This window comes from Dendrobates tinctorius, unplaced genomic scaffold (assembly GCF_039654945.1).
Source record: "Dendrobates tinctorius isolate UK_male_01 unplaced genomic scaffold, ASM3965494v1 ptg000008l, whole genome shotgun sequence".
In the NCBI taxonomy this organism is placed as follows: domain Eukaryota; kingdom Metazoa; phylum Chordata; class Amphibia; order Anura; family Dendrobatidae; genus Dendrobates; species Dendrobates tinctorius.
The window spans coordinates 7252042-7279228 of record NW_027361676.1 but is presented as its reverse complement, the minus strand read 5'-3'; the positions used below and the strand labels follow the sequence as shown (position 1 = coordinate 7279228).

The window sequence follows — 27187 nt, the reverse complement described above, 5'->3', positions numbered from 1 at the left end:
TATAAACTCTTCTCTCTCACCCACAAAGCTCTCCACTGTTCTGCACCGCCTTATATCTCCTCTCTCATCTCTGTCTATCGCCCTACACGTGCCCTCCGTTCTACAAATGACCTAAGACTAACATCCCCCGTAATCCAAACCTCGCACCTCCGTCTCCAAGACTTCTCTCGTGCTGCTCCAGCTCTCTGGAATGCACTTCCCCAGACGATCAGACTGATACCTAGCCCTGACCTATTCAAGCGCGCTTTGAAAACCCATCTCTTCAAACAAGCCTACCACATCAACTACTCAGCAAACTAACTTTGCCCTGTTCCCTCCTTCCAAATATTATTCTGAATCTGCACCCTACTATTCATCTGTCTCCACACCTCCATGCACACGATAACTGCACTTGATACTTGTCTATTGCACTTAAACATATGGGCTGATGACTGGATCATGCAGCTTTATATGAAAATCCCTATTTATTATAATTGCCAGACCTGAATTAACAAGCACTTCTCACCTACTGTGTCTCCCCACTTCCTTGTAGATTGTAACCTTGCGAGCAGGGACCTCACTCCTAATGTCATTGTTTGAATTGTCTTAACTTGTATTGAATTTATTGTCTGTACATGTCCCCGCTTAATTGTAAAGTGCTGCGGAATATGTTGGCGCTATATAAATAAAAATTATTATTATTATTATTATTATTACCCAATCGCGTTCTAATATGAGTGCATATGTCACTTTATAAACAGTTTTCTACCTTTTGATGGCTGTCTACCTAAATTTCCGATGGAGTCGGTATTCTAGTGAGGTTATACTGATGATATATTTCATTGCTTTCTAACTTACCTTTAGACCTCGATAACTTCCTGGACTTGTAGGCGATGAACATGAAGATTTCGTAGATTTTGGTGTGGACATCTGACTACTTGGAGTTCCATTCACTAAGATACAAATTACAATGACACATGGAATTATAATCCTTGCATGCTACACTATTATATGGCTGTAGTCTAAAGCATTATGAAAAATTCCAACGTGGTAATTAACATGGGTGAAAACATGCAGCCTGAGCATCCATAATTTTCCAAAGTATTATACTTCTAATCAGACATTCAAGTGTGAATATGTAAACCTGTCATCATGACAGACCCCTGTAGATTGTGAAATCTTCCAATGCTGTACTACTGCAGAAACCACCATATGCAATCTGCCACAGCCTCTTGCTGATCACCTGGCTGTAACATACCCCAGAACATATGGTAATGGTCATAGCTGGCACACCTTGCCTACCTCCTACTTACGGTCAGGCCTTCGTGACAGGTGTAACCGTCAATTCTGCAGAAGGGAAATATCACTTGCGATTCTAGTACACAGAATAGATGAAATACTATGTCCCCTTTATTTGTTATACTTGTGTCCACCAGTTTGACACACGTACGCATACACTCAGTGGTAGTCCCTACAGGGGTCTCTCTGAGCAGCAGGCTCTCCAAAATCCACAAAAGACTTATCAAATCCAGTTTTAAAGCGGTTTTACAGGTTTATGTAATGAAACTAGCACATAGTACATATAATACACAGTAACGTGCAAACGTATTAGGCAGGTGTGGAAAAATTGCTGCAAAGTCAGAATGATTCAAAAATAGAAGTGCTAATATTTTAAATCAATTAACAAAATGCAATTTTGCCTTCAAAACTACATTAATCCTTCTAGGTACACTTGCACAAAGTCTTTGAAGGAACTCAACAGGGAGATGTACCAAACTTCTTAGAGAACTAACCACAGATCTTCTGTTTATGTAGGCTTCTGCTAATCTTCTGTCTCTTCACGTAATCCCAGACAGACTGGAATTAAGATCAGGGTTTTACTCTATGGGAGCCATATTATCACTTTCAGGACTCCTTGTTCTTTACAAATAAAATTGTTCTTAATGACATTGGCTGTATGTTTTGGCTTATCATGCTGCAGAAGATATTTGGCACCAAGCAGATGCCCCCTGATGATCTTGCATGATGAGCAAGTCATTTATCAGTATTGATGACACCATTAATCCAAACCAAATATCCAATGCCTTTTTCTGAAATTCAGCCCCAAACTTGCCATGTTTATCTATTTATTGCCTGCAGACACTGAGTATTGTTCTGCTCTACAGCTCCCAGGCTGTACAAACTGCCTTCTGTTACAGCCAAATGTTTAAAATTTTGGCACATTAGTCCAAAACACATGCTGCCATTTTCTGTGCCCCAAGTTGCTATGCACTTGGCCTTGATTTCATGTCAAAAGTATGGTTTTTGCCACAATTGTTCCAATACCACTTTTTGGCCAGAATTCGCAAAACAGTAGATGGGTGTAGATTGGTCCTACGGGCTGCTGCAAGTTCTGAGCTGACTTTACTGCTGGACATCTGATTTTAAAATGAAGTAATTATGATGTATCTTTCATCTGCTGCATTAAGTTTCCATTAAGTTTTCTTTGTCAATCACTACATTCCTCAATTATGTATCTTTCTTGCTGTGTTTTCTTTATGTTGAATAGAACATTTTGAAACCCCAGTGTGCGTTCAAATATTTAGCTGGGACAAACCTCACTGATGCAGTATAACTACCTTGTGTTCATACTTACCATGTAGTATGACATGTGACATGAAACTATCATCTACAACTTGCTGTTCCTCACCAAGTTTTAGGCTTCCTACCAGCTAACTCAGATTCAGTTAATGACAGTGTTTTACTCAATATAAGAAAGTGATGATCATTATCACCTGTTTGGCATACCGTAATTGGTTACTCATACACCTGACTATAATCCTACAAAATCCCTGACTTTGTGCAAGTACTTCTAGAACTGTATGTACACACGTAAAAATGGACCAGAAAAAGGTTCACACAGATGTATCAACAGTTGTTATAACATTGTTAATTTTTTTGAAGGCACACCTAAAAGAGTTGCATAAAAACTAGTTTTCTTGTTACTGTCTTTCAGATCTCATTACAGTTTTTGTGAAACCAAAAACCTGCAAAGTCAGTACAAAATTTTAATCCTTGTAAAGTCTCACGCTAAATTCTAGATTCTGTGTAAAATTGCCATATGTTCCTAATTATATTGCCTCTAGGAGAAATTACAGAGTTTGATTTCATATTGCTGAACTGTAAGGACTGTGTGCTGCTATAGGGCTATATGCATGTGACCCTAATAATGTGTGCATGAGTGCCAATAGTTGAGGTCCTTCCACATGGACTAACTGCAGTCTCCAGAATACAGAATGCTCTACACAAAATGTTTTAAAAATACTTTATAATGTATTATTTCTGGTTACAGCATGTGACACCGTCCAGAGGTGCATTTACAATTATGCAGGTTTGGGAGCTAAAATCTCCCTGCATTTCTTGTTGGGTCATTGTCTCCACAAGGTACTGTGCAATCTTGTGTGCGTAGTCTTTATATGAGACAATATAAAGTAATCCAATGAAAAAAACAAACACTACATTAAAGTTGAGGTTTTGTGTAACAATCAGCAAACATGAGTGCAACTCTGGGTTATCTAATAGGTAGCAACTAGCCACGGCACTTTCAGCTTTGGCCGACACTTCATATTTTGATGAGATTTTTCTAATTACCAAAACGGTATCCATAAAAAAAAAAGGATACTTCACATGCTAAGCTTTAAAAAAATAAATGCAAAGAAAATTGAGTTAAAAAAATAAATAAATACAAAAAACAGTAGGTAATATAACAAGATACTAAAGAAACCAATAGTCACTATTCCAATCCAGCACAGAAGCTCCGGCTGTTGTCCCATTTCTGTGTGCAAGCTAGTGGATCCAGTGGGAGAGTGCAGTATTACTGTCAACTGATGGGAGTCATGATGTCAGTAATACAGCATGTGATGGCTGAGATCATAGATTGACTACAACAAGCCACATGTTGGCCACTCGTAGATACTATTGTACTCAAAAAGGTGAGTGCACTAGGTGAAGGTGAGACATGGTAACCTGAGAGTTTATCGTTGATCCACCGTGTGAAATCTGGAAACTTTCCTGCTATGTGAGCTTGTGATCCAAAATACAGCACTGAAAACTGTATATGACAAGGCTTTGGGCCATTTTTGCATATTGACCACATGTACATAAGGACAGTGTGACCGTTGTCACTTCTGTGCTGGATCGGTGGGAGGTAGAGAGATAAGTATTGATTTCTTTTGGTATTTTTTAAGATTTGTTTTTTTCAAAAGTTGGAAGGAAGGTATAGGAGAGAAGTGCACAAAAAAATTGCAGAGTGTAACCTGTGCTTCAGTTTTTCAAACCAAGCCTTTCTACTAGCAGGGCTCTAGATAAAGTTAGGGGGACGTTTACTACACTAAATTCCATACAATGATTAAGTCATGTACTGAACAAGTGGGATACAAACGTGAAACAAGCAGTCGTAGAAATGCTACTATAACACAGCAAAGAAAATGTGTGTTGTGATGGGTAAGCTCAGATGTTGACCAGAACAGCTGTATGGAGCTTGACAAAATGTGAACCGGCTGGTGAGCTAAGGAAGAAAGCCACAATCAGAATGGCTCACCTGGGGACCTTGATGTGGAATAGGCACTGGAGTAGAAGCCAGTCCTCTTTACTGGATTCATTTTACACCATGGGTAGAGATATCAAGAGAATATATTAATTAACAATATCTGTCTCTTGTAGGCATGCACTAAAAATCAGCAACCTATGATCAGGATTCGGTCCCTTTTCAGATACTCCTAACCCTTTGTCATACATCCTACTGATGTAGTGCAAAAACCCTTTAGGAGAACCAATGACAAATCTGATTGACTAGTTAGCTATGAGACCAATCAGACATCTTTATCGTTTGTACATGTCCCTGGTAAATTGTGAAGTGCTGCGGAATATGTTGAGACTATATAAATGAAATTATTAGTTATTATTATTGCCCAGCGCCAGGCAAAATAACGCTGGATGCAGTGGTTTTTACCATTAAAATATAGACACTGACTATAGTGCACAAAATGTAATCAATTGTCTAATCTGGTTTTGTAGATTCTCCAATAATAAATCAATCTACACACAGAATGCAGTATACTCTAGGAGATATTTTTCAAAATATAACCAATTCAATGGCAGAATGACAGGATTCATCTCATTATGTGGACACTCTGTTTTGTGGGATGTGAATGAGGGAAGCCCAAAAGTTTGAGGCAGATAACACAAGATCACATAGCTTACAGTAAGTGATAGAGACTCAGGTGCTTCTAACAAAATTAGAATATCATCAAAATGTTAATTTATTTCAGTTCTTCAATGCAAAAAGATAAACTCATATATTATATAGAGTCATTACAAACAGTGATGTATTTCAAGTGTTTATTTCTGTTAATGTTGATGATTATGGCTTACAGCCATTGAAAACCCAAAAGTCATTATCTCAGTAAATTAGAATAATTAACAAAAAACACCTGCAAAGGCTTTGTAAGCATTTAAAAAGGTCCCTTAGGGTACCGTTACACTTAGTGATGCACCAGTGATCCCGACAACGATATGGATCGCTGGTGCATCGCTAAGTGGTCGCTAGTGAGCTGCCACACAGGAAGATCTCACCAGCGACATCGCTGGGGTCGGGGGTTGCAACTTACCTGTCAGACGCGGCGATCCTGACGTCCTCCCGCCCGCGTCCACGCGTCGCTCGTCGGCGCCACAGGAAGCCCAGCAGGAAGTGCCCGACGAGAAATGATCCAGGACCTTCTCGCGCGACCAGCGATAATCAGCGGGGGAGCCGGTCGCAGGTAAGTATCACATGTAGCGATATCGCTAGCAATAACGCTGCTACGTCACAAAATCGGTGACTTTACAGCGATATTGCTAGCGATATCGCAGTGTGTAACGGGGGCTTTAGTCTGTTTCATTAGGCTCCACAATTATGGGGAAGACTGCTGACTTGGCAGATGTCCAGAAGGCAGTCATTGACACACTTCACAAGGAGGGTAAGCCACAAAAGGTGATTGCTAAAGAAGCTGGTTGTTCACAGAGTGCTGTATCCAAGCATAATAATGGACAGTTGAGTGGAAGGAAAAAGTGTGGTAGAAAAAGGTGCACAAGCAACTGGGATAACCGCAGTTTTGAAAGGATTGTTAAGAAAAGGCCATTCAATTTTTTTTTGGCAGATTCACACGGAATGGACTGCTGCTGGAGTCATTGCTTCAAGAACCACCACACACAGACATATGCAAGACATGGGCAACAGGTGTCACATTCCTTGTGTCAAGCCACTCATGACCAATAGACAACGTCTGATGCGTCTTACCTGGGCCAAGGAGAAAAAGAACTGCACTGATGCTCAGTGGTGTAAGGTGTTGTTTTTAGATAAAAGTAAATTTTGCATTTCATTTGGAAATCAAGATCCCAGAGTCTGGAGAAGGAGTGGAGAGGCACACATTCCAAGATGCTTGAGGTCTAGTGTGAAGTTTTCACAATCAGTGATGGTTTGGGGAGCCATGTCATCTGCTTGTGTAGGTCCACTGTGTTTTATTAAGACCAAAGTCAGTGCAGTCGTCTACCAGGAAATTTTAGAGCACTTCATGCTTCCCTCTGCCGACAAGCTTTTTGGAGATGGAAATTTCATTCTCCAGCAGGACTTGGCACCTGTCCACACTAACAAAAGTACCAATACCTGGTTTAAAAACAACAGTATCACCGTGCTTGATTGGCCAGCAAACTCGCCTGACATTAACCCGATAGAGAATCTATGGGGTATTGTCAAGAGGAAGATGAGAGACACCAGACCCAACAATGCAGATGAGCTGAAGGCTGCAATCAAAGCAACCTGGGCTTCCATAACACCTCAGCAGTACCAAAGGCTGATCACATCCATGCCACGCCACATTGATGCAGTAGTTGATTCAAAAGGAGCCCCGACCAAGTATTGAGTGCATATACTGAACATACATTTCAGCAAGCCAACATTACGGATTTTAAAATCATTTTTCAAGCTGGTGTTATGAAGTATTCTAATTTACTGAGATGATGGCTTTTGGGTTTTCATTGGCTGTAAGCCATAATCATCATTAACAAAAATAAACACTTGAAATAGATCACTCTGTTTGTATTGACTCTATATAATATATGAGTTTCATTTTTTTGTATTGAAGAGCTGAAATAAATTAACTTTTGATGATATTCTAATTTTCAAATCTCTACCCTCGTTTCATCTTCATCATCCTGGTAGATGGCAGCACATTTTTATCAAGTTCCTTTGTCCATTCATTCTTCCATCAATTATATGAAGTTTGCCAGAGTCGTATGCTGAAAAACAGTTGCACACCATGATGTTCTCACCTGCAAACTTGACTGTTGGTGTGATGTTTTTGGACTGATATGCAGTTCCTTTTGGGCTCCAAACATGGTGTGTATTATGGCATCAAAAGAGTTAAAGTTTTGCCTCATCTTACCAGACTATATTCTCCCAGTATTTCACAGGCTGTTCTAAATGTTGTTAAGCAAACTTTAAACGCTTTTGAACATGCTTTTTGTTCAGCAATGGAGTTTTGCGTTTTGAGCATACATACAGGCCATGGAGGTTGAGTGCATTACTTATTGCTTTCTTTGACTGCTGACATCTACCAGGATGATGAAGATGAAATAAGGGTTGAGATTTCAGCAAGACAATGGTCCCAAATACACAGCTAAGGTTTGGTTTCAGAGAATGAAAATAAAGCTGCTAGAATGGCCCAGCCAATCATCTGCCCTTTATCCAATACAAAATTTATGGAAGGAAATAATGCTCAGAGTTCAAAGAAGAAGCCCACGGAACCTTCAGGATTTGAAGAGTGTTTGTGTGGAAGAATAAGCCTAAAATCACAAAAAGCAAATGCATGTGACTAGTTTCTCCACACAGGAGGTGTCTTAAAGCTGTCATTACCAACAAAGGCTTTTGTATGAAGTATTAAATAAATTTCACTAAGCGTGTTCAATACTTATTTTTTTGGTTTGATTTCTTTTCCTGTGTGGATTAGAAATACATTTTACTTAAAGGGAACCTGTCACCAGTTTTTTAGCCTATGAACAAATGCCACCACATTTAACTGCTCCTGTGCTGCATTCCACAAACGTATCTGTCAGCTCCTGACTCCCCCTGTATGCCCTCAAAAACACCATTTGCTATGCTACCGCGCTGAATGTAAATAAGAGTGGTCCGGTCCGATGGGTGTCTTTGCTGCGGGGTACGTCCCCTCTTCTCTGCTCCTAATCGCGTCCTCCTGCCTGCTTTGATCGATGTGATGCGTCATCCACAAAACGAACTGAGAGCTTGCGCAGTAGCCTCACAGGACAGCGCAGGCCCGCAATGCTCTGCCCTACTGTGAGCAAAGCATTAAACAGCACTGTGCAAGCACATTGCAACGTCATTTGAATGAGGCTACTGCACAAGCGCGAGATCTCGGTTCGCCATTCAAATAAATCACAACTATGCACTTGCACATTGGTATTTTATGCTCTGTTCACAGTAGGGCAGAGCAGAGTGCGCCTGTGCGGTCCTGTGAGGCTACTGCGCAGGCTCTAGGTTTGCATGTGGATGACGCATCATATCAATCAAAGCAGGAGGACGCGATTAGGAGCAGAGAGGAGGGACGTACGCCGCAGCAAAGTTGCCCATCGGACCGGACCACTCTTAGATACATACAGCGCAGGAGCATATCAAATGGTATTTTTGGGGGCATACAGGGGGAGTCAGGAGCTGATAGACACGTTTGTGGAATGCAGCACAGGAGCACTTAAAGGTGGTGGCATTTGTTCATAGGCTAAAAAACTGGTGACAGGTTCCCTTTAAGTAAATGTATTTCTAATTGGTGACGTGTTCAATATTTATTGCACCCACTGTATGCCTGATTCATTCCCTTTAAAAATACAAGATCATGTACTTGGCAGTAGTAAGATAATCTGGTAAAATCAGAGACAACAGGAGGTTCTATAGCTTATTGAAAACATGAAAATTTAATAGTTTATGTGTGAAAGCAACAACAATGCCCTTTACCTGCTCCAGGAGATTTGCTGCGCCGTGAAGTCCCAGGACTCTTGGAACCTGAATGCCTCTGGGAGCGGGAATATGAAGGTTTCATAACACGACATTCTGGAACAAGAAAGTGACAATAAATTCCTGTGGTGCAAAGCAATAGCAATGTCCAAATAAATTGCAGAGCAACAGAAGACTGCTCCCGGGAAAAAGAGGAGGTGAGATGAGCTTGAATTACTTGTGAAGCTTGAATTAGGCAGTCATGATTGCAATGAACTGAAAACGCATGATTTATTTTAAAGGACTTTTTGAGGTTGCCTATAGGACCTGTTGGGAGGCTTTTCATTGAACACTTTGACATTTAAATAGAATGTTTCAAAAGACAGAAAATTGGGCCATTGTTACATAATTTACAATAATGATCATAACATCCGAATATAACTCAAATATATACTGTATACTATAGTTTGTTTTTTTTTCTAAACTACCATCCTCTATCATGTTTTTCATATTAAACTGAAACCTAGCAGCAGACTTATGCTTCCCTAACCACGGACAGCATGAATCAGACACTGACTGTGTTACTCCAGCGTTGGATGTCCTACTTTGAAACGCTGTGGCCATACACTGAAACAAATACTAGGAAGAAATAGGCAGGACCACGCGTCTCGAATGATCAATCTGACGCCAGTCCCTGACAGCAGGTTTCCGCCTATGTGTGTGTATAGGGAGAGAACTATCAGTGTTGAGAGGTAGCAGAGAGAGTAGCTGCCAAGAACCTGCCTCGAAATAGTCATCAGCGATGCATAGTGATTGGCCGGTGTTGCAAAACATACTCGGCAATTCATGCTGACTGTGGTTCAGACAGAACGAGTTCATTGTTAGACTCCCGTTAATCACCAACCTACACATCTACTGTAGGTGTTTCAAAGGGCTATGAAAATATTAAGGAGGCTGGCGGATTTTTATTGATAATAAGTACTTTCTATAAATACACCCATGTGGGATATTGCATGTAATAAAATCACCTACACGTTAATGGTAATCTATGGAATGAAAATAAAATCAGCATATAAATGATGTATATGTCATAAACTTTTGATAAAAAATTACCACTGTGGTCCAGAACGAAATCATCCTGGGCATAGCGATACTTTTCAGGTCCACAGGCTATAAACACATCGTCATCACCAAAGAAATCTTGAAGGCATGTGACCTAAATAAATGTCAAAAGAAAAGAGCTGTATAAGATATAAACTAATATCCACTCCCACAGGCCAGAGCCATTGTCATCACAATCACAGTATATACACAACACAGCAGGGCTCACTGATACTAAAAAACAGATACATGATTGCTAACCTGCTGGTTTCACACATCTGATGACTTTCAAAGAAAGTGTATGTGTTGCGAATGCGATGTATGAACTGGCTCGAACTCATCAGCCACACATATGCCCATCAGCTTGCTTGATTTCAGGTGAGGAGACCCGCAACCAATCTGGATATCATGATCCATACACTTTCTTCGAAAGTCAGATGTGTTAAACCGCCCTAACACAATCTAAAGATGGACAAACAATTAAAAGTCATAGTTTTAATATTAAAGGCCAATGAAATGACAACAAGTAGTTACTTTGTACCTCGCAAATTCATTATTAAAATATGCCCAGAATTTCTTGGTTTTCAACATGTGAAAAGAAAAATAAAATTCTGGAAAGTTGGTATTTGTCTGTACGTGAGGTATGAGGTATGTGTCTTTATGTCAGGGGGATCAGAGCTGCTGAGAATTAGGAAGAAGGCGGGAGAGCCATCTTGGTGACCAAGTGACAAATAAGTTTGTCTAATAAGAACTAATATTCTGACTATTTTAGCTTTCTATGTTTCCAAGACTGAGGCATCCAAAGGTAAATGTAACAATTAACAACAGGGAGTGATGCTACCAATAATTTCCATAATGCAGATAAAATATCCAGAGGATAAAGTATTGCCAACCTTCATCTTTATTATATAAAAGTCATTAGATTTAATATATAATAAATTAAGAAATCGTTTGGTACTATTCACTGAACATCTTACTTGGATTCCAGGCACCATGAGTAGTCGTTGCCGGTTACGTTTTCCCTTGTATGTGCAGAGGCCACCGCAGCTGCATAATAAAGGCTTGAAGCTCTCCATACATGTTCTAAGCTCTTCATGGAGCTAGTCCCATATTTTGTACGTTTGCAAGTTATACTCTTTTGATTTCCACTCCTATCTTACTATCCTGGCTTGCTTACTAGTTGGAGATCCAACTCTTGTGCAATAACAAAAAGACGAGGCACACGTACTGCACATAAGAATTTATGTATCGGTGGAAGCAAGCATTATCTTGGTCTAAGGCTAATTGTAAATGCTTATAGTATGTCACTGTATATATGACTGACTCATCTAGACTAGGCAAGACTAACGGTACATACAGAGAGGTGCAAATCAGTGATATTGAACATCTACTTATCAGCAAAAAACAGGTAGCACTCCAAGATGGTGTTAGAAAAAATAAAGTGATTTATTTGCCCCTGCTATGTGTGATGTAACATTGCAGACAGTATGAGTGAATTAGTCCTTTTATTTTCTTTAACTACAACCCAAGAGTGCTGCTGGGTTTTTTTCAGATTTGTGTAGTTTCAATGGATTTGTAACCCAAGATGTGAACACTACATCTAATATAGCACTGTGTTCTTTACATATCTTTCTATGAAAAGAAAGCAACAAAAGCATCATATGGTGGGTAGCACAACTATAAACATAAGTATACAAAAGAGCACAACTATTACCATAAGTATACAAAAAAGCACAACTATTACCATAAGTATACAAAAAAAGCACAACACCTATTACCATAAGTATACAAAAAAAGCACAACTATTACCATAAGTATACAAAAAAGCACAACGCCTATTACCATAAGTATACAAAAAAAGCACAACACCTATTACCATAAGTATACAAAAAAAGCACAAGTATTACCATAAGTATACAAAAAAGTACATTACCATAAGTATACAAAAAAGTACAAGTATTACCATAAGTATACAAAAAAGCACAACACCTATTACCATAAGTATATAAAAAAGCTTAACACCTATTACCATAAGTATACAAAAAAAGCACAACTATTACCATAAGTATACAAAAAAGTAAAAGTATTGCCACAAGTATACAAAAAGTACAAGTATTACCATAAGTATACAAAAAAGCACAACACCTATTACCATAAGTATATAAAAAAGCTTAACACCTATTACCATAAGTATACAAAAAAAGCACAACTATTACCATAAGTATACAAAAAAGTAAAAGTATTGCCACAAGTATACAAAAAGTACAAGTATTACCATAAGGCTATGTGCACACGTAGTTGGAAGTGCTGCGGATTTTTCAGCGCAGATTTTGAAAAATCCGCAGGTCAAAATGCCTGCAGTTTAGCCCTGCGGTTTCACACCTCACAATGGTGAAGGTGTGAAACAACAGCGGAATCCGCACAAAGAATTGACATGCTGCGGATTGTAACCCGCAGCAAATCCACGCGGAAAATCCGCAGCATGTGTACAGTGTTTTTGGTATTACCATTGAAAACAATGGTACTGTATAACGCAGCAGAAACTGTTTTCAAAATTTATTCTTTCCTATTTCTTTCTCCCCCCCCCCCCTCCTCACCTCAATTCCTCCCTCTTGCCCTTAACCCTCGTTTTTTCTGTGCAATTTTTCGGGGGGGGGGTTTGGAGTCTATTTGATTCTGTTGTATTGCTTGACGTGCAATTCTATGAGCATTGGTGTCCTGTTGCTGTGATTTTAATTTATCTTTGTTTTTCATAGTTATCACATATTTATATTTCTTCTTATACTCATATCCACATATGAGTTGGTCCCCTTAGTGCCTGTATCACAGACTTCTGGACCAACGCCTGCAGTCTTCCATGGATGTTTATCCTCCAACCTATATTGCGAAGAACCTGGATACTCGGCATATTGGAAATGTCTAAGATGGACTAGTGGTGTCTCGGAAATCTGAAGACATGAATTTGTGGATGAATTTTTTCTTTTTTTCTGTAATCATGGAATGAGAAAAAGTACTATGAGGGGGTGAGAGTAGGGGACATTTTGTGGGTAAAAAGGAGAAATATACTGATATTGTACTTGGAGGTAGAATGAGTTAATATAGTATGTTATGGTCAGATTGTATATTTTCAATATTATGCATCTCTACACTTTTGTCCCTTTTCTTCTTCTCCCTGCCCTTTCCCCCCCCCTTTTTCATCCTTTCCTTTTTCTCTTCTCAAGAAAGAAAGTTTTTTATCTTTTTTGAATATCATGCATATTATTTTCATGTCTCCAGGTCTCCATGGTATATACTAATTGTAATCATGTTCTTTGATGCTTTCAAATCATGCAGATGCTGTAGGTATCCATATTTTTATTATAGGCTTACGTTTTGGTTGTATATGTGCAGTATCTATGGTAACATAACATACTGTATTTCGGCATTTTAAGCAGATGGTCACCGCTACTATGGCTGCTGGTAGTATGTCTTCAAGAAAATGGCGCGGGTCTTGTGCGCGTGCGTGGTAGACCTGGCTCTGGCACGCGATGTTCCGGCTATCAATTATGAGACACGCGCATCCTGATGACGTCTGATGGTGTTTTTGCACCACGCATGCATGCGTCTCCATGATGGCGATGGGTCATTCTGCGATTACCGCCTGGTCTCACTGAGCATGCGCCGCTATGGTTACTAGCACCTGGGACGCGGTATTTATATATGGGTAGGTCACGCTAGACAGACACTTCCCCTTGATAAAGCCATGGCGAAACGCGCATCTTTCTGGATTGCTCTTTCCAACTACCTCATATATACTTATAAATGTATGATAATTTTTTAAATGAATTGTTATAATAAAGATTTATCTTTTATGTATTCTACAATTTCTCTTTGTGGTTTATGGTTACTCCAATTTTTCCTGTTGTATGCATGCTGTTGGGAGTACTCCACGGTTACTATCTGTTAGTCCCTACTCTGGGTGGAGGAACATTATTGGTGCCAAGCCGGTTTCTGGGCACATGTGACAACTATATTGGTTTTGAATATTTTTTTGAGGTCAAAATACCTGTGGTTTACCTGCGGATTAGCCTGCGGTTTAGCCCTGCGGTTTCACACCTCACAATGGTGAAGGTGTGAAACCGCAGCGGAATCCGCACAAAGAATTGACATGCTGCGGAAAAATCCACAGCATGTGCACAGCATTTTTGGTATTACCATTGAAAACAATGGTACTGTATAACGCAGCAGAAACTGCTGCGGACCCGCAGGGCCAGAAACGCTGCGGATCCGCAGCAGAATCCGCAACGTGTGCACATAGCCTAAGTATACAAAAAAAGCACAACACCTATTACCATAAGTATATAAAAAAGCACAACAAATATTACCATAAGTATCCAAAAAAGCACAACTATTACCATAAGTGTACAAAAAAAGTACAAGTATTACCATAAGTGTACAAAAAAAGCACAATAATTACCATAAGTATAAGGAAAAAGCACGACTATTACCATAACTATACAAAAATCTATTAACATAAGTATACAAAAAAGCACAACACCTACTGCCATAAGTATACAAAAAAAATGACTATTACCATAAGTATACAAAAAAGCACAACAACTTTTACCATAAGTATACAGAAAAAGCATGACTATTGCCATAATTAAACAAAAAACACAACTATTACCTTAAATATACAAAAAAAGCATAGGTAGCTCTCCGACAATGTCAAATACAAAATATAGGAGGTTTATTGGCCCATATGAACAATTAGCAATATTTTCGCTCATGCATAGCAGGGACTATCTATCCCATATCTATCCCATATCTATCTAATCTATTAAAACAAAGAGGTCATTTTATAGTACATGTGTTTCTTATGTTTTATAAGCATATCGTCTCAGCCTCCATCCAACTGAACATTTAGCCCCGCACACACCTGCAATCGTGCAGGATACATAACACATATAAAACACATCAGTTACGCAGTATTTTCCCCTACAATAATGTGTGCGCATTACTCATATGCACAAGCTTAAACATTGTGAAGTAATAACCGTACAGGAAAAAACAACTAACAACCAATATTAAGATTGTTGTGTATCCTCAATGGAATGGAAACTGTTATGAATGAGTCACCGAGGAGGAAAAAACAAAAAGCAAGCTAAGCCCAGAAAACCGGAGAGGTTGGTAACTAGCGGATTGCAGACCCCTGATCCTATCCACAACAACTATCAGTAGCCGTGGAGCGCGCCTACGGTGGTCCTAGACGCCTCGTCACAGCCGGAGAACTAAATAAGCCTAAAGAAAGAAAGGGAAAATCTAAACTGCCCCAGAGCAGACCCCAAAGCAATAGACAGCCCCCAACATGTATTGTCGGTGAAACAAGATGAAAACACAGACACAGATAGAAAGATAGGCTGAGCAAACGATGGGGCCCTCACTAACTAGAAAGGACAGGAAAGAAAAGCTTCTGTCTGCAATCACGCCAAAAACCCTGCCAAAAAAATGTCCAACACGTCTGATAGAAAAAGGCCCTGAAGTCGCTAGACTTCAATGCCCTATATCAGCACTCAGGTATATTCTGAAGGCAGAGCAAAAGAGATCAACTGATCAGAGACAAAATGGGGATTCAGCCCAGTCCCAGCCAGGGCTGGCTGAACACAAAAACTAAGTAAACCAGACAAAAACTCATATGAACAATAGCAGAGAAAACGTAGCTTTAGGAAGGCAGGAACCAAACTGGAAACCAGAAGCCACAGTCAGGAAAAATCAACAGCAAGAAACTAGGGAGTCGCCTGCCTTAAATCCAATCAGAAACTCATGATGTCCAATCGCAGTCCTCTTCCTCAGGTGGCCGGTCTCTGCCATTTAGATCAGCTTCATTACCTCCCTTCACCAACAGAGGGAGTCCAGATAGAGAACTCACTACTCCTCTGTCAGCACAGCCAGCTCCATAACCCTCACCAGAAGCCAGAGGCAAACCTGAAAATGAGCTCACAACAGGAAACCCAATAAAAGATACAAACATTATAATTTTTGTTGGGTTGTTTTTCCCTCTCCTCCCCTTTTTTGTCATTGTGCAATTATTTGTGAAATAATTTATTAATAAGATTTGAGTTGTTTACATTACATACGTTGTGTGTCATGTTGTAGGTTTCCAACAACCATACAGGGTTGAAATGGAAATGACGGCTCGGGACATATTCAGACATTGACATTCAGACATTGAGGGGATGCAGGCAAAATCTATCCAGGGTATATAATGAGCTTACATTCCTGACATTTGAGCAAAAAAAAAAAGAAAAAGTGACATGTTGACAAACCATGCTGCAGTAAAAGAATAATATTTTATTAGAAGCACATAGGATTATTTCCATGGCAGCAGCAGAGGAGGGAAGGGTTAATACACCAGGCATATTGTCCTAATAATATTGCTCTGCTTTCCGCTTAGACAAAAGTTGGAAAACAAAGAAATATAAAAGCTTCCACAAAAGGCAGATTGCCAAGAAATCCCGAAAACAGCTGACTCAGTGCAGCTGCACAATGTCAGAGAATACATTAGGCAGCAGGGTGTAGGACTGTGTGGGGCGGTGGACATGTCCCACCCCTGGGAGCATGGCTGATCTGCTTGTGTTCCTCAGGTCTCTCCAGTTGTGGATGACATTTCAGCAAAGAACAACAAGATCATGGATTCTGGCCCAAATGCTCACAAATGTTTGACACACCCTCCATATATGACAAACGGCAGAAAACAGGATGTAGCACGTTTCGCACAAACACAAGTGTGTGTTGTAAGCCTCGCTTTCCCCTCATTTCAATAAGACAGGATGTGGCTGAAAATCTAAGGAAAACAACAAGAAGGAAGGGGCATTCTAAAGGGGAATCATTAACAAACTCTGTGGAATACCTGTATACAAACAACACCTGGGGAGATTTTCTTCATAATTCCTAGTGTTCCACAGCTCTTGAATTAAGCATTTTTGTCAAGGTAATAGAAATCTCCGCATGACACAGAGGCGTAAATACAAACACTATTTTCCTGTATCTGTTTTAGTGATTATTATGTGCAAATGGTCAAAAAAGAAGACAAAACAATATTGGGCGCTCCTGCAGTGTAAACGGTAAGTAAAGCCAAACTTAGAAGTCAAACACCAACAAGGTGCTGACTTGTGTCCCTTGGTCTGTGTGTACCGGACCCTGCAGCTCCAGCGTTGCCAATCCAGTGACCACTATGAGTCCCCCTAACCTTGAAGTCAAACAGTGGTCAGGTGACTAAATAGACAGGACACCATCACTAGTCTACGTGTATAGAGGTGGTGCTCGAGCCATAGGGAATTAGCATGACATGTGACATGTAATATTTTTATTTTAATATAGATCCTTTTCCTTTGACCAATTTTGAAGAAAGTCCGAGAAAGCTTCTTTATTCGCTATTTTTTTTAGTTTTTGTCTAGTCTACTTTTCATCAGCCATAACTTATTATTTTTATACTGATGTGGCTTTGTTTTATGCAGGAAAAACTATCATTTTTGAAGAGCTGTTATGGGGGCAACCTATAAATTACTGTACAATTTACTTTTGTGATAAAAATAGGGAAAATAAAAAAAATGGCTTAGTATGGTTTTGTTTATATTTTTAACTCTTTGCATTTCACAGCAAATATATATACACACACATATATACACACACAGTTGTGTGGAAAAGTATTTGCCGCCCCCTTTCCGATTTCCTATTCTTTTACATGATTGTCACACTTACATATTTCGGATCACCAAATCACCAAACAAATTTAAATATTGGCAAAGATAACACAAATAAACACAAAATGCAGTTTTAAATTTGAAAAAATGACTAAGTATGGAATGGACAAGGCAACTGTTAGGTGGATTCATAGCTGGCTTAGTGATCGGACCCAAAGAGTGGTCGTAAATGGCTGCACATCCAGTTGGAAGAATGTCTCAAGTGGGGTACCACAGGGCTCTGTCCTGGGCCCTGTATTGTTCAACATCTTTATCAACGATTTAGATGAAGGAATTGAGGGTAAACTGATTAAATTTGCTGATGACACAAAGCTAGGAGGGATAGCTAATACTAGAGAAGAGAGAGAGAGGATTCAAAAAGATTTAAATAAACTGGAGAAGTGGGCAGTAACTAACAGAATGGTTTTTAACAGGGAGAAATGCAAAGTACTACATCTGGGCAATAAAAATGAAAAAAGCATATATAGAATGGGAGGAAGAGGGCTAAGTGACAGCACATGTGAAAAAGACTTGGGTATACTAATAGATCACAGACTGAATATGAGTCAACAGTGTGATGCAGCAGCAAAAAAGGCAAATGCAGTTCTAGGATGTATTAACAGAAGCATACAGTCTAGATCACGTGAAGTCATTATTTCCCTCTACTCCTCTTTGGTCAGACCTCATCTGGAATATTGTGTCCAGTTTTGGGCACCACATTTTAAAAAAGACATCAACAAACTGGAGCAAGTTCAGAAAAGAGCGACCAGAATGGTGACCGGTCTGCAAACCCTGTCTTATGAGGAAAGGTTGCAGGATTTGGGAATGTTTAGTTTGCAAAAGAGAAGACTGAGAGGAGACTTAATTGCTGTCTACAAATATCTAAAGGGCTGTCACATTGTAGAAGGATCAACTTTATTCTCATTTGCACAAGGAAAGACTAGAAGCAATGGGATGAAACTGAATGGGAGGAGACACAGATTAGATATTAGAAAAAACTTTTTGACAGTTAGAGTGATCAATGAGTGGAACAGGCTGCCACGAGAAGTGGTGAGTTCTCCTTCAATGGAAGTCTTCAAACAGAGGCTGGACAGACATCTGACTGGGATGATTTAGCGAATCCTGCTTTGAGCAGGGGGTTGGACCAGATGGCCCAGGAGGTCCCTTCCAACTCTACGATTCTATGATTCTATGATTCTAAATGAAGGTCTTTATAATAAAGGAAAAAGAAATCCAATCCTACAGGGCCCTATGTAAAAAAGTGATTCTCCCCACTTAATACTTAAAATTAACTGCGGTTTATCACATCTTTGGGAAGCTGAGATCAAATTCCTAAGCCACACCCAGGTCTGATTACTGCCAATTTTGTTCTCAATCAAGAAATCACTTAAATAGGATCTGCCTGACAAAGTGAAGTAGACCAAAAGATCCTCCAAACCTAGACATCATGCCACGATTCAAAGAAATTCTGGAACAAATGAGAAACAAAGTAATTATGATCTATGAGTCTGAAAAAGGTTATAAAGCCATTTCTAAAGCTTTGGGACTCCAGTGAACCACAGTGACAGCCATTATCCACAAATGGCGAAAACATGGAACAGTGGTGAACCTTTCCAGGAGTGGCAAAATTACTCTAAAAGCACAGCAAAAACTCATCTAAGAGGCCCCAAAACAATATCCAAAGAACTGTAGGTTTCACTTGCCTCAGTTAAGACCTTTGTTTATGATTCCACCATAAGAAAGAAACAGGGCAAAAATGGCCTGCATGACAGAGTTCCAATACAAAAACCACTGTTGAGCAATAAGAACACAAAGGCTCGTCTCAGTTTTGCCAGAAAGCATCTTGATGATCCCCAACACTTTTAGGAGAATACTCTATGGACTGATGAGATAAAAGTTTAACTTTTTGGAAGGCGTATGTCCCATTACATCTGGCATAGAAGTAACACAGCATTTCAGAAAAGAAACATTATACCAATAGTAAAATATGGTGGTGGTAGTGTGATGGTCTGGGGCTAGTTTGCTACTTCAGGACTTGGAAGACTTGCTGTGGTAAATGGAATGTCCATCCATCTGTGATGTCAAGCTGATACAACCTTGGTTTATGCAGCAGGACAACGATCTAAAACACACACCAGCAAGTCCACCTCTGACTGCCTTAATGCAAACAAAATTAAGACTTTGGAGTTGCCTAGTCAAAGTCCTGTCCTTAATCCAAATGAGATGCTGTGGCATGACCTTAAAAAGGCGGTTCATGCTTGGAAACACTACAATGTGGCTGAATTACAACAATTCTGCAAAGATGAGTAGGCCAAAATTCCTCCAGATCGTTGTAAAAGACTCATTTACAGTTATTGCAAATGCCTGATTGCAGTTGTTGCTGCTAAGGGTGGCCCAACCAGTTATTAGGTTTAGGGGGCAACTATTTTCACACAGGGCCCTGTAGGTTTGGATTTCTTTTTCCCATAATAATAAAGACCTTTGTTTAAAAACTCCATTTTGTGTTTACTTATGTTATCTTTGTCTAATATTTACATTTGGTGATCTGAAACATTTAAGTGTGACAAACATGCAAAAGAATAGGAAATCAGGAAGGGGCAAAGACTTTTTCACACAACTGTATATATACACACATTATTTACATACGTACATACACATCAATTTTTCCCTAAAAGGTAAAAAATAAAGCTTTGGGGCACATCATTCATTTACTTTATTGTGATTTTATTCCACTTTATCTGTGGCATAAATAGGAGCTACTATCTATTGCTATTCTCATTACCATAAAATAAGATAAAAATAAAGAAACAAACTGAATACTATTGATGTAATAGAGTAGTTGTATCATATAAACTAATGATAACAGTTTTGTTACCAGATCTTGCTTGGTTCTCGGGTGACACATATTAGGGAAATAAAATAATGACACTAATAACATTCTGTCTTGATGAAGGCTAAGGAAATGAATGCAGGGAAAGCAGGTCATCTTTTGTGAGTGTGCATCCATGAGTGAAGGATTTGCTGTCCCTCCACAGTCTCCTGCTCTGTTCTGCTAGGACGCCACAATTGGTACAGTTCACGGTGCTTGAAGACATTCACCATTGGCAAGGTTAGCCCAGACCTTCACATTTCAGAAATTCAATTAGTCTTTGTAGAAACTTCTTGGAGTTTGGTATTTAGTTTTTAGGCTACTTCAAACCTTCTAATTGGTAGGCTGATATTAAATTATTTCACTTTATGTGTACACTCAAAATTATAGTGTGATAATGAAAAAAAGCACTGCACACTGCACTCACTTGTCCTATCTCCTAGATAAGAGCAACTTTCAAGTCCATACATCAGTGGTCCGATATGCATCCTCTCAAGCTGGAGTCACACATAGTGACTCACCAGCGATCCCGACAACGATATCAACGTGTCAGGATCGCTGGTGAGTCGCTATGTGATCGCTGGTGAGCTGTCACACAGAAAGCTTCACCAGCGATCAGCACAGCGACGCCCGTTAGTTACCAGCGCGCTGATGCAGGGAGCTGGTAACTAACGTACACATCGGGTATCTAAGGGACGCACGTCCCTTGGATACCCGATGTGTACGATAGCTACCAGCAGATCGCTCGTCTCCCGCCTGTCACACGCAGCGATGCGTGCTGGCCAGCGGGAGACCAGCGACGAAAGAAATGTCCAGCGTTTTCCTACAGCGATCAGCGATACCGGCAGGGGGTCCGGTCGCTGATCGCTGTCACACACAGCGATCTCGCTGGTGAGATCGATGTTGTGTCAAAAACTTGTCACTCAGCTATGTGTGACGGGGCCCTTAGGCATTGGTGTCCAGGACTGGTTGACACATTTCTACTTGTGTCTACAAAAAGTGCTTTTTTAATTTTTTTTTTTTTTTTTTTACACAATACAATGTAAGCAGATATATCTGGACTACACCTTATCTTAGAAGACAGTATCGGTGTACAGTGTATAATTATAGGTGTCTTGAGGTGAAGATGTCACTGTCTAATTATATTCATATATTTACACGAACTACTGTTTAATTAATGATGGCAAAGAAAAGGGTGTGATGTGATTTTTGCAGTAGAATAGGGCGTTGGATGTATATAAATTGGTGGAAATGATTCAGCTGTGTTTACAATACCTTATAGAACATCCCGCTGTCATAAGGGCACAGTAGTGGATGTGATGTAATAAAGGTGAGAAGATGTGATAAATAAATTACTGACACTATGGACTGGCATGTTACCCTATAGCAGTGATCCCCAACCTTTCTGACCTAGAGAGCCACATTCAGCTCTGAGAGAGGGTTGCGAGCCACATCCAGCTCCCGCCCCCCTCACAGTAGAGGCAACCAGAGCCCCCATTACGGGTATAATGATAACCAAAGCTTTTCCACAGAAATCACTCCAAAGCAGTACAACAAGATCCAGTGATCCCCACAATACCCCCATTCAGTATTCTCCCATCCAGCACTCCCAACACGCTGTCATATCCAGCTTCAAGCACCTCCTCTGACAGGTAGTACCATCCTGTCTCCAGCGTACCTTACTTAAATTATCTCTAAACCCCTAAGACCAGTATGTGTGCATCCAGATCTGCTCTTCTGTGCAGGGCTACTCACAAAATTCACCATTTTGAGATTTGCTCTTCATACCTGACCTGTTTACTAGACCTGGAGCTAATGCATCAAGCTGGCAGACAGCCGCGAGCCCCAATTCATGGGACCGCGAGCCACAGGTAGCTCCCGAGCTACAGGTTGGGGACCCCTGCCCTATAAGCTGCAGATATATTTACAGAAATATCTGCGATAGTCTCATTGATCTAAATGGCATTTTCAGAAATCCATGCACATTCAGTACGGGAAAAACAATCCCATTCAGAATATGGAAGAAAGCTTGCAAAGCAGAACCTTCTGTAACCAATATGCCACTTAAGCACTTTAGAGGCTCAGTACTGTTTATGGACCTTCTGTTCCTCTTCAAGGGTTTCTTCAGAACCCAAGGCACTGGCACAGAGCCATGCACATGGAGCCGACACAGCTGCAGTCACAACTGTATTGGCTTTGTTGGCATCTGTGGGTAAATAGATATTTCCACCATACAGATGGATGCATAGCGAATGCCACAATTTATTCAGATTCACATGGAGTTGTCCAGAAAAAAAAATCGATTAGTTTATCTGTAGGAAACTGGAGGCATAAAAAGGTTTAGTAGAGGGTTCATGAACCTCTGGAGCAGCTCTATCACAGCTCTGTACAAATCAAAGCCATAAATTGGTCCAATTCTTAAGTTATTACTAATAGTTACTCTTCCTAAATCAATGGAAAGAAGTGGATCCTGTAATGTGTTTTATGCTGTGTCATTTTCCATCGCTTCAAGACGAATTTCAGGGATAATAACTGAAGTCACTTCCCCTAGAAATGTCCAGATGTGGTTCATGAATCTTTAAGGAGTTGTTGATTATACTAATTAAGCCGTATTCTGCATCCTAATCATGTGAATTGTAAAACAACATTCAATAAACGAGTCTGAGAAGAGATTATGCCTTGGACAAATGTAATATTCATGCAGACACAATTTCGGTTAAATACGGAAAAGTGACACAAATGAGATGCAGATCAACGTGGAAAGGGTGCATTCAGAGTACGTCCTTTGATGTGTAAAGATGACAAAAAATAATACAAGTGTTCAAAAGCAGAGGAACAAGGGTTGCCAGAAATGTCTGCCACTGATGGCTTTTCCCAAAGTCACGGAGTTTGTGGTTAACAATTTATAAAACCTTGCTAAAAAAAAACAAAGACAAAAAGTACTTAAAAGGCACGTCATGTCTTTCCTTACATTTTATTTTACGTTTGTCAGTAAATATTAGTATATAAAATAGAACTGTCAACATTGTTTTTGCAGAAACTTTAGTATTATTCGCTCTCAGAATGCAATGCAGACAGAATATTCCTAAGGTTTCATTCTCTGTAATGAACACAAAAGCAGCTGCCAGAAAAGTGCTCATATGGCTACAAAAGCTATGAGCTTTCATATTTTCCTGCACACCAAGATGCATATGATGAATCATAGAATCATAGAATCATAGAATCGTAGAGTTGGAAGGGACCTCCTGGGCCATCTGGTCCAACCCCCTGCTCAAAGCAGGATTCGCTAAATCATCCCAGTCAGATGTCTGTCCAGCCTCTGTTTGAAGACTTCCATTGAAGGAGAACTCACCACTTCTCGTGGCAGCCTGTTCCACTCATTGATCACTCTAACTGTCAAAAAGTTTTTTCTAATATCTAATCTGTGTCTCCTCCCATTCAGTTTCATCCCATTGTTTCTAGTCTTTCCTTGCGCAAATGAGAATAAAGTTGATCCTTCTACAATGTGACAGCCCTTTAGATATTTGTAGACAGCTATTAAGTCTCCTCTCAGTCTTCTCTTTTGCAAACTAAACATTCCCAAATCCTGCAACCTTTCCTCATAAGACAGGGTTTGCAGACCGGTCACCATTCTGGTCGCTCTTTTCTGAACTTGCTCCAGTTTGTTGATGTCTTTTTTAAAATGTGGTGCCCAAAACTGGACACAATATTCCAGATGAGGTCTGACCAAAGAGGAGTAGAGGGAAATAATGACTTCACGTGATCTAGACTGTATGCTTCTGTTAATACATCCTAGAATTGCATTTGCCTTTTTTGCTGCTGCATCACACTGTTGACTCATATTCAGTCTGTGATCTATTAGTATACCCAAGTCTTTTTCACATGTGCTGTCACTTAGCCCTATTCCTCCCATTCTATATATGCTTTTTCCATTTTTATTGCCCAGATGTAGTACTTTGCATTTCTCCCTGTTAAAAACCATTCTGTTAGTTGCTGCCCACTTCTCCAGTTTATTTAAATCTTTTTGAATCCTCTCTCTCTCTTCTCTAGTATTAGCTATCCCTCCTAGCTTTGTGTCATCAGCAAATTTAATCAGTTTACCCTCAATTCCTTCATCTAAATCGTTGATAAAGATGTTGAACAATACAGGGCCCAGGACAGAGCCCTGTGGTACCCCACTTGAGACATTCTTCCAACTGGATGTGCAGCCATTTACGACCACTCTTTGGGTCCGATCACTAAGCCAGTTATGAATCCACCTAACAGTTGCCTTGTCCATTCCATACTTAATCATTTTTTCAATAAGGATTGTATGAGAGACTTTGTCAAATGCTTTGCTGAAGTCAAGATATACTATATCTACAGCATTTCCTTGATCCACCCAATCAGTGATACCGTCATAGAAGGAAATTAAGTTAGTCTGACATGACTTATTAGTTACAAACCCATGCTGACTCTGTTTAATCACTTCATTCTTATCCAGGTATTGACATACATGTTGTTTAATAATTTGTTCAAAGATCTTTCCTGGTATAGAAGTCAGACTCACCGGCCTATAGTTGAATGGGTCCACCTTCTTCCCCTTTTTGAAGATAGGAACAACATTTGCTCTTCTCCAGTCTTCTGGCACTTCTCCTGTTCTCCAAGAATTTTCAAAGATTATAGAGAGGGGTTCAAAAATTTCTTCTGCTATCTCCTTCAGTACTCTGGGGTGTAATTCATCTGGACCTGGAGACTTGAATTCATTTAGGCTAGCTAAGTGTTTCCTCACTATCTTTCTGTTTATAGATATCCTGGATTCTTCTATTCCCTTAATAGGACAGTGAATAACAGTTGATGTTACATTTCGTTTCTGAGAGAAAACAGATGCAAAATAGGAATTTAAAAGTTCAGCCTTCTCAACATCCTGTCTTACCATTTCATCATTTTCATCCTGTAAAAATCCTATAGCATCTTTGACTTTTCTTTTACTTTTGACATATCCCCAAAATCCTTTATTATTGCTTTTGACATCTCTTGCAAGCCTCAATTCATTTTCAGCTTTAGCTAATCTGATTTGTGCCCTGCAGGTTCTGCAGACAGCATTATATTCTTCTTTAGATATGCCTCCCTCTTTCCATTTTATAAACATTTTTTTCTTCCTTTTTAGCATGTGCTTAAGTTCTGTGTTCATCCATCCTGGTTTCCTTAACTGCTTCCTATTCTTCCCTCTTTTCGGAATTGTTAACAACTGTGCTTTGAGAATTTCATTTTTCAAGATTTCCCATCCTTCCTGGACATTTTTGTCTTTAAGGATATCCAGCCATTGGATCCCTCCAATTCTCTTTCTGAATCCCTTAAAATCTGCCTTTCTGAAATCTAACCTTGACGTCTGAGTCTTCACAGGTCTTCCGCCTCTAGTTATCCAAAATTCTAAAATAGCATGGTCGCTACCTCCTAGGGTCCCAGCCACTTTTACCTCCTCAACCATTTCCTCCCTGTTTATAAGGATTAGATCCAAGGTAGCAGTTCCCCTTGTTTTCTCCCTTACCTTTTGGAAGATAAAGTTGTCAGCAAGAGAGGATAAGAATTTCCTTGACCTGTTAGTTTTGCCTGAGAGAGATTCCCAACAAATGTCTGGATAGTTGAAATCTCCCATGACAACTATGTCATATTTTTTGGAGAACTTGGCCATTTGATGCATAAAGAGTTCATCCATAGCTTCAGCTTGCACAGGCGGCCTGTAGTAAATGCCTACAATGGTGTCCTTTCCATTGTTCTGTCCTTGTATTCTTACCCAAACAGTTTCCACAGAACTCCCAGTCTCTGAAGCTTCAATCTCTGTGCAGATATACGCGTTTCTAACATACAATGCGACACCCCCTCCTCGTTTATCAAGTCTGTTTCTTGCAAATAAGTTGTATCCTTCTAGTCTTGTATTCCAATCATGTGTATTGTCCCACCAAGTTTCAGTGATTCCAATGACATCATATTTCTTTTCCTGTGTTAGTAGTTCCAATTCTCCTTGTTTGTTGCCCATGCTTTGTGCATTAGTATAGAAACATTTTAGTTTGTGATTGGTTTCTCTTTCTCCAATATTTTTATTAATTAGATTCTTTCGTCTTTGTTCTTCCTTTCCACTTCTAATAGCAGAGTTCTCAATAGCATTTGTCAGGTGTATGGCTTTTTCTGGTCTTTTGCTTCCCTTCCCATGTTGCTCTAGTTTAAAGCTCTCCTTACAAGTGTAGCAAGGCGACTTCCAAATACATGCTTACCAGTCTTCGTAAGGTGCACCCCATCTCTAGCAAGTAGTCCATCGTATAAGTAGTTCACTCCGTGATCCAGAAATCCAAATCGTTGCTGACGGCACCATCGACGTAGCCAGTTGTTCACCTGCAGAATCTTATTCCACCTCCTTGTTCCATGGCCATCCACTGGGAGGATGGAAGAGAAGACCACCTGCGCTCCCAGTTCTTTCACTTTCTTGCCTAAGTCTTCAAAGTCTCTGCAGATGGTTTC

At 39.8% G+C, this 27187-nt stretch overlaps 1 protein-coding gene across 4 annotated transcripts in view; it reads right to left on the bottom strand.

The window, feature by feature from the left end:
• The window catches only part of DCLK2 (doublecortin like kinase 2), a 194529-nt gene that overhangs the window by 77237 nt on the left and 90105 nt on the right, over nt 1–27187 (bottom strand). For 3 of the 4 annotated variants that reach the window (XR_012232380.1, XM_073576252.1, XM_073576250.1), the window contains exons 3-6: nt 10112–10214; nt 9020–9115; nt 4559–4609; nt 838–932 (exon numbers count right to left, since the gene is read on the bottom strand). Coding sequence is in view for 3 of the 4 variants with exons in the window: in XM_073576252.1 (XP_073432353.1) it covers nt 838–932; nt 4559–4609; nt 9020–9115; nt 10112–10214 (345 nt within the window). In the remaining variant the exon portion in view is untranslated. The remainder of the gene's footprint in view (nt 1–837; nt 933–4558; nt 4610–9019; nt 9116–10111; nt 10215–27187) is intronic. The other variant, XM_073576251.1, reaches the window with a different exon arrangement.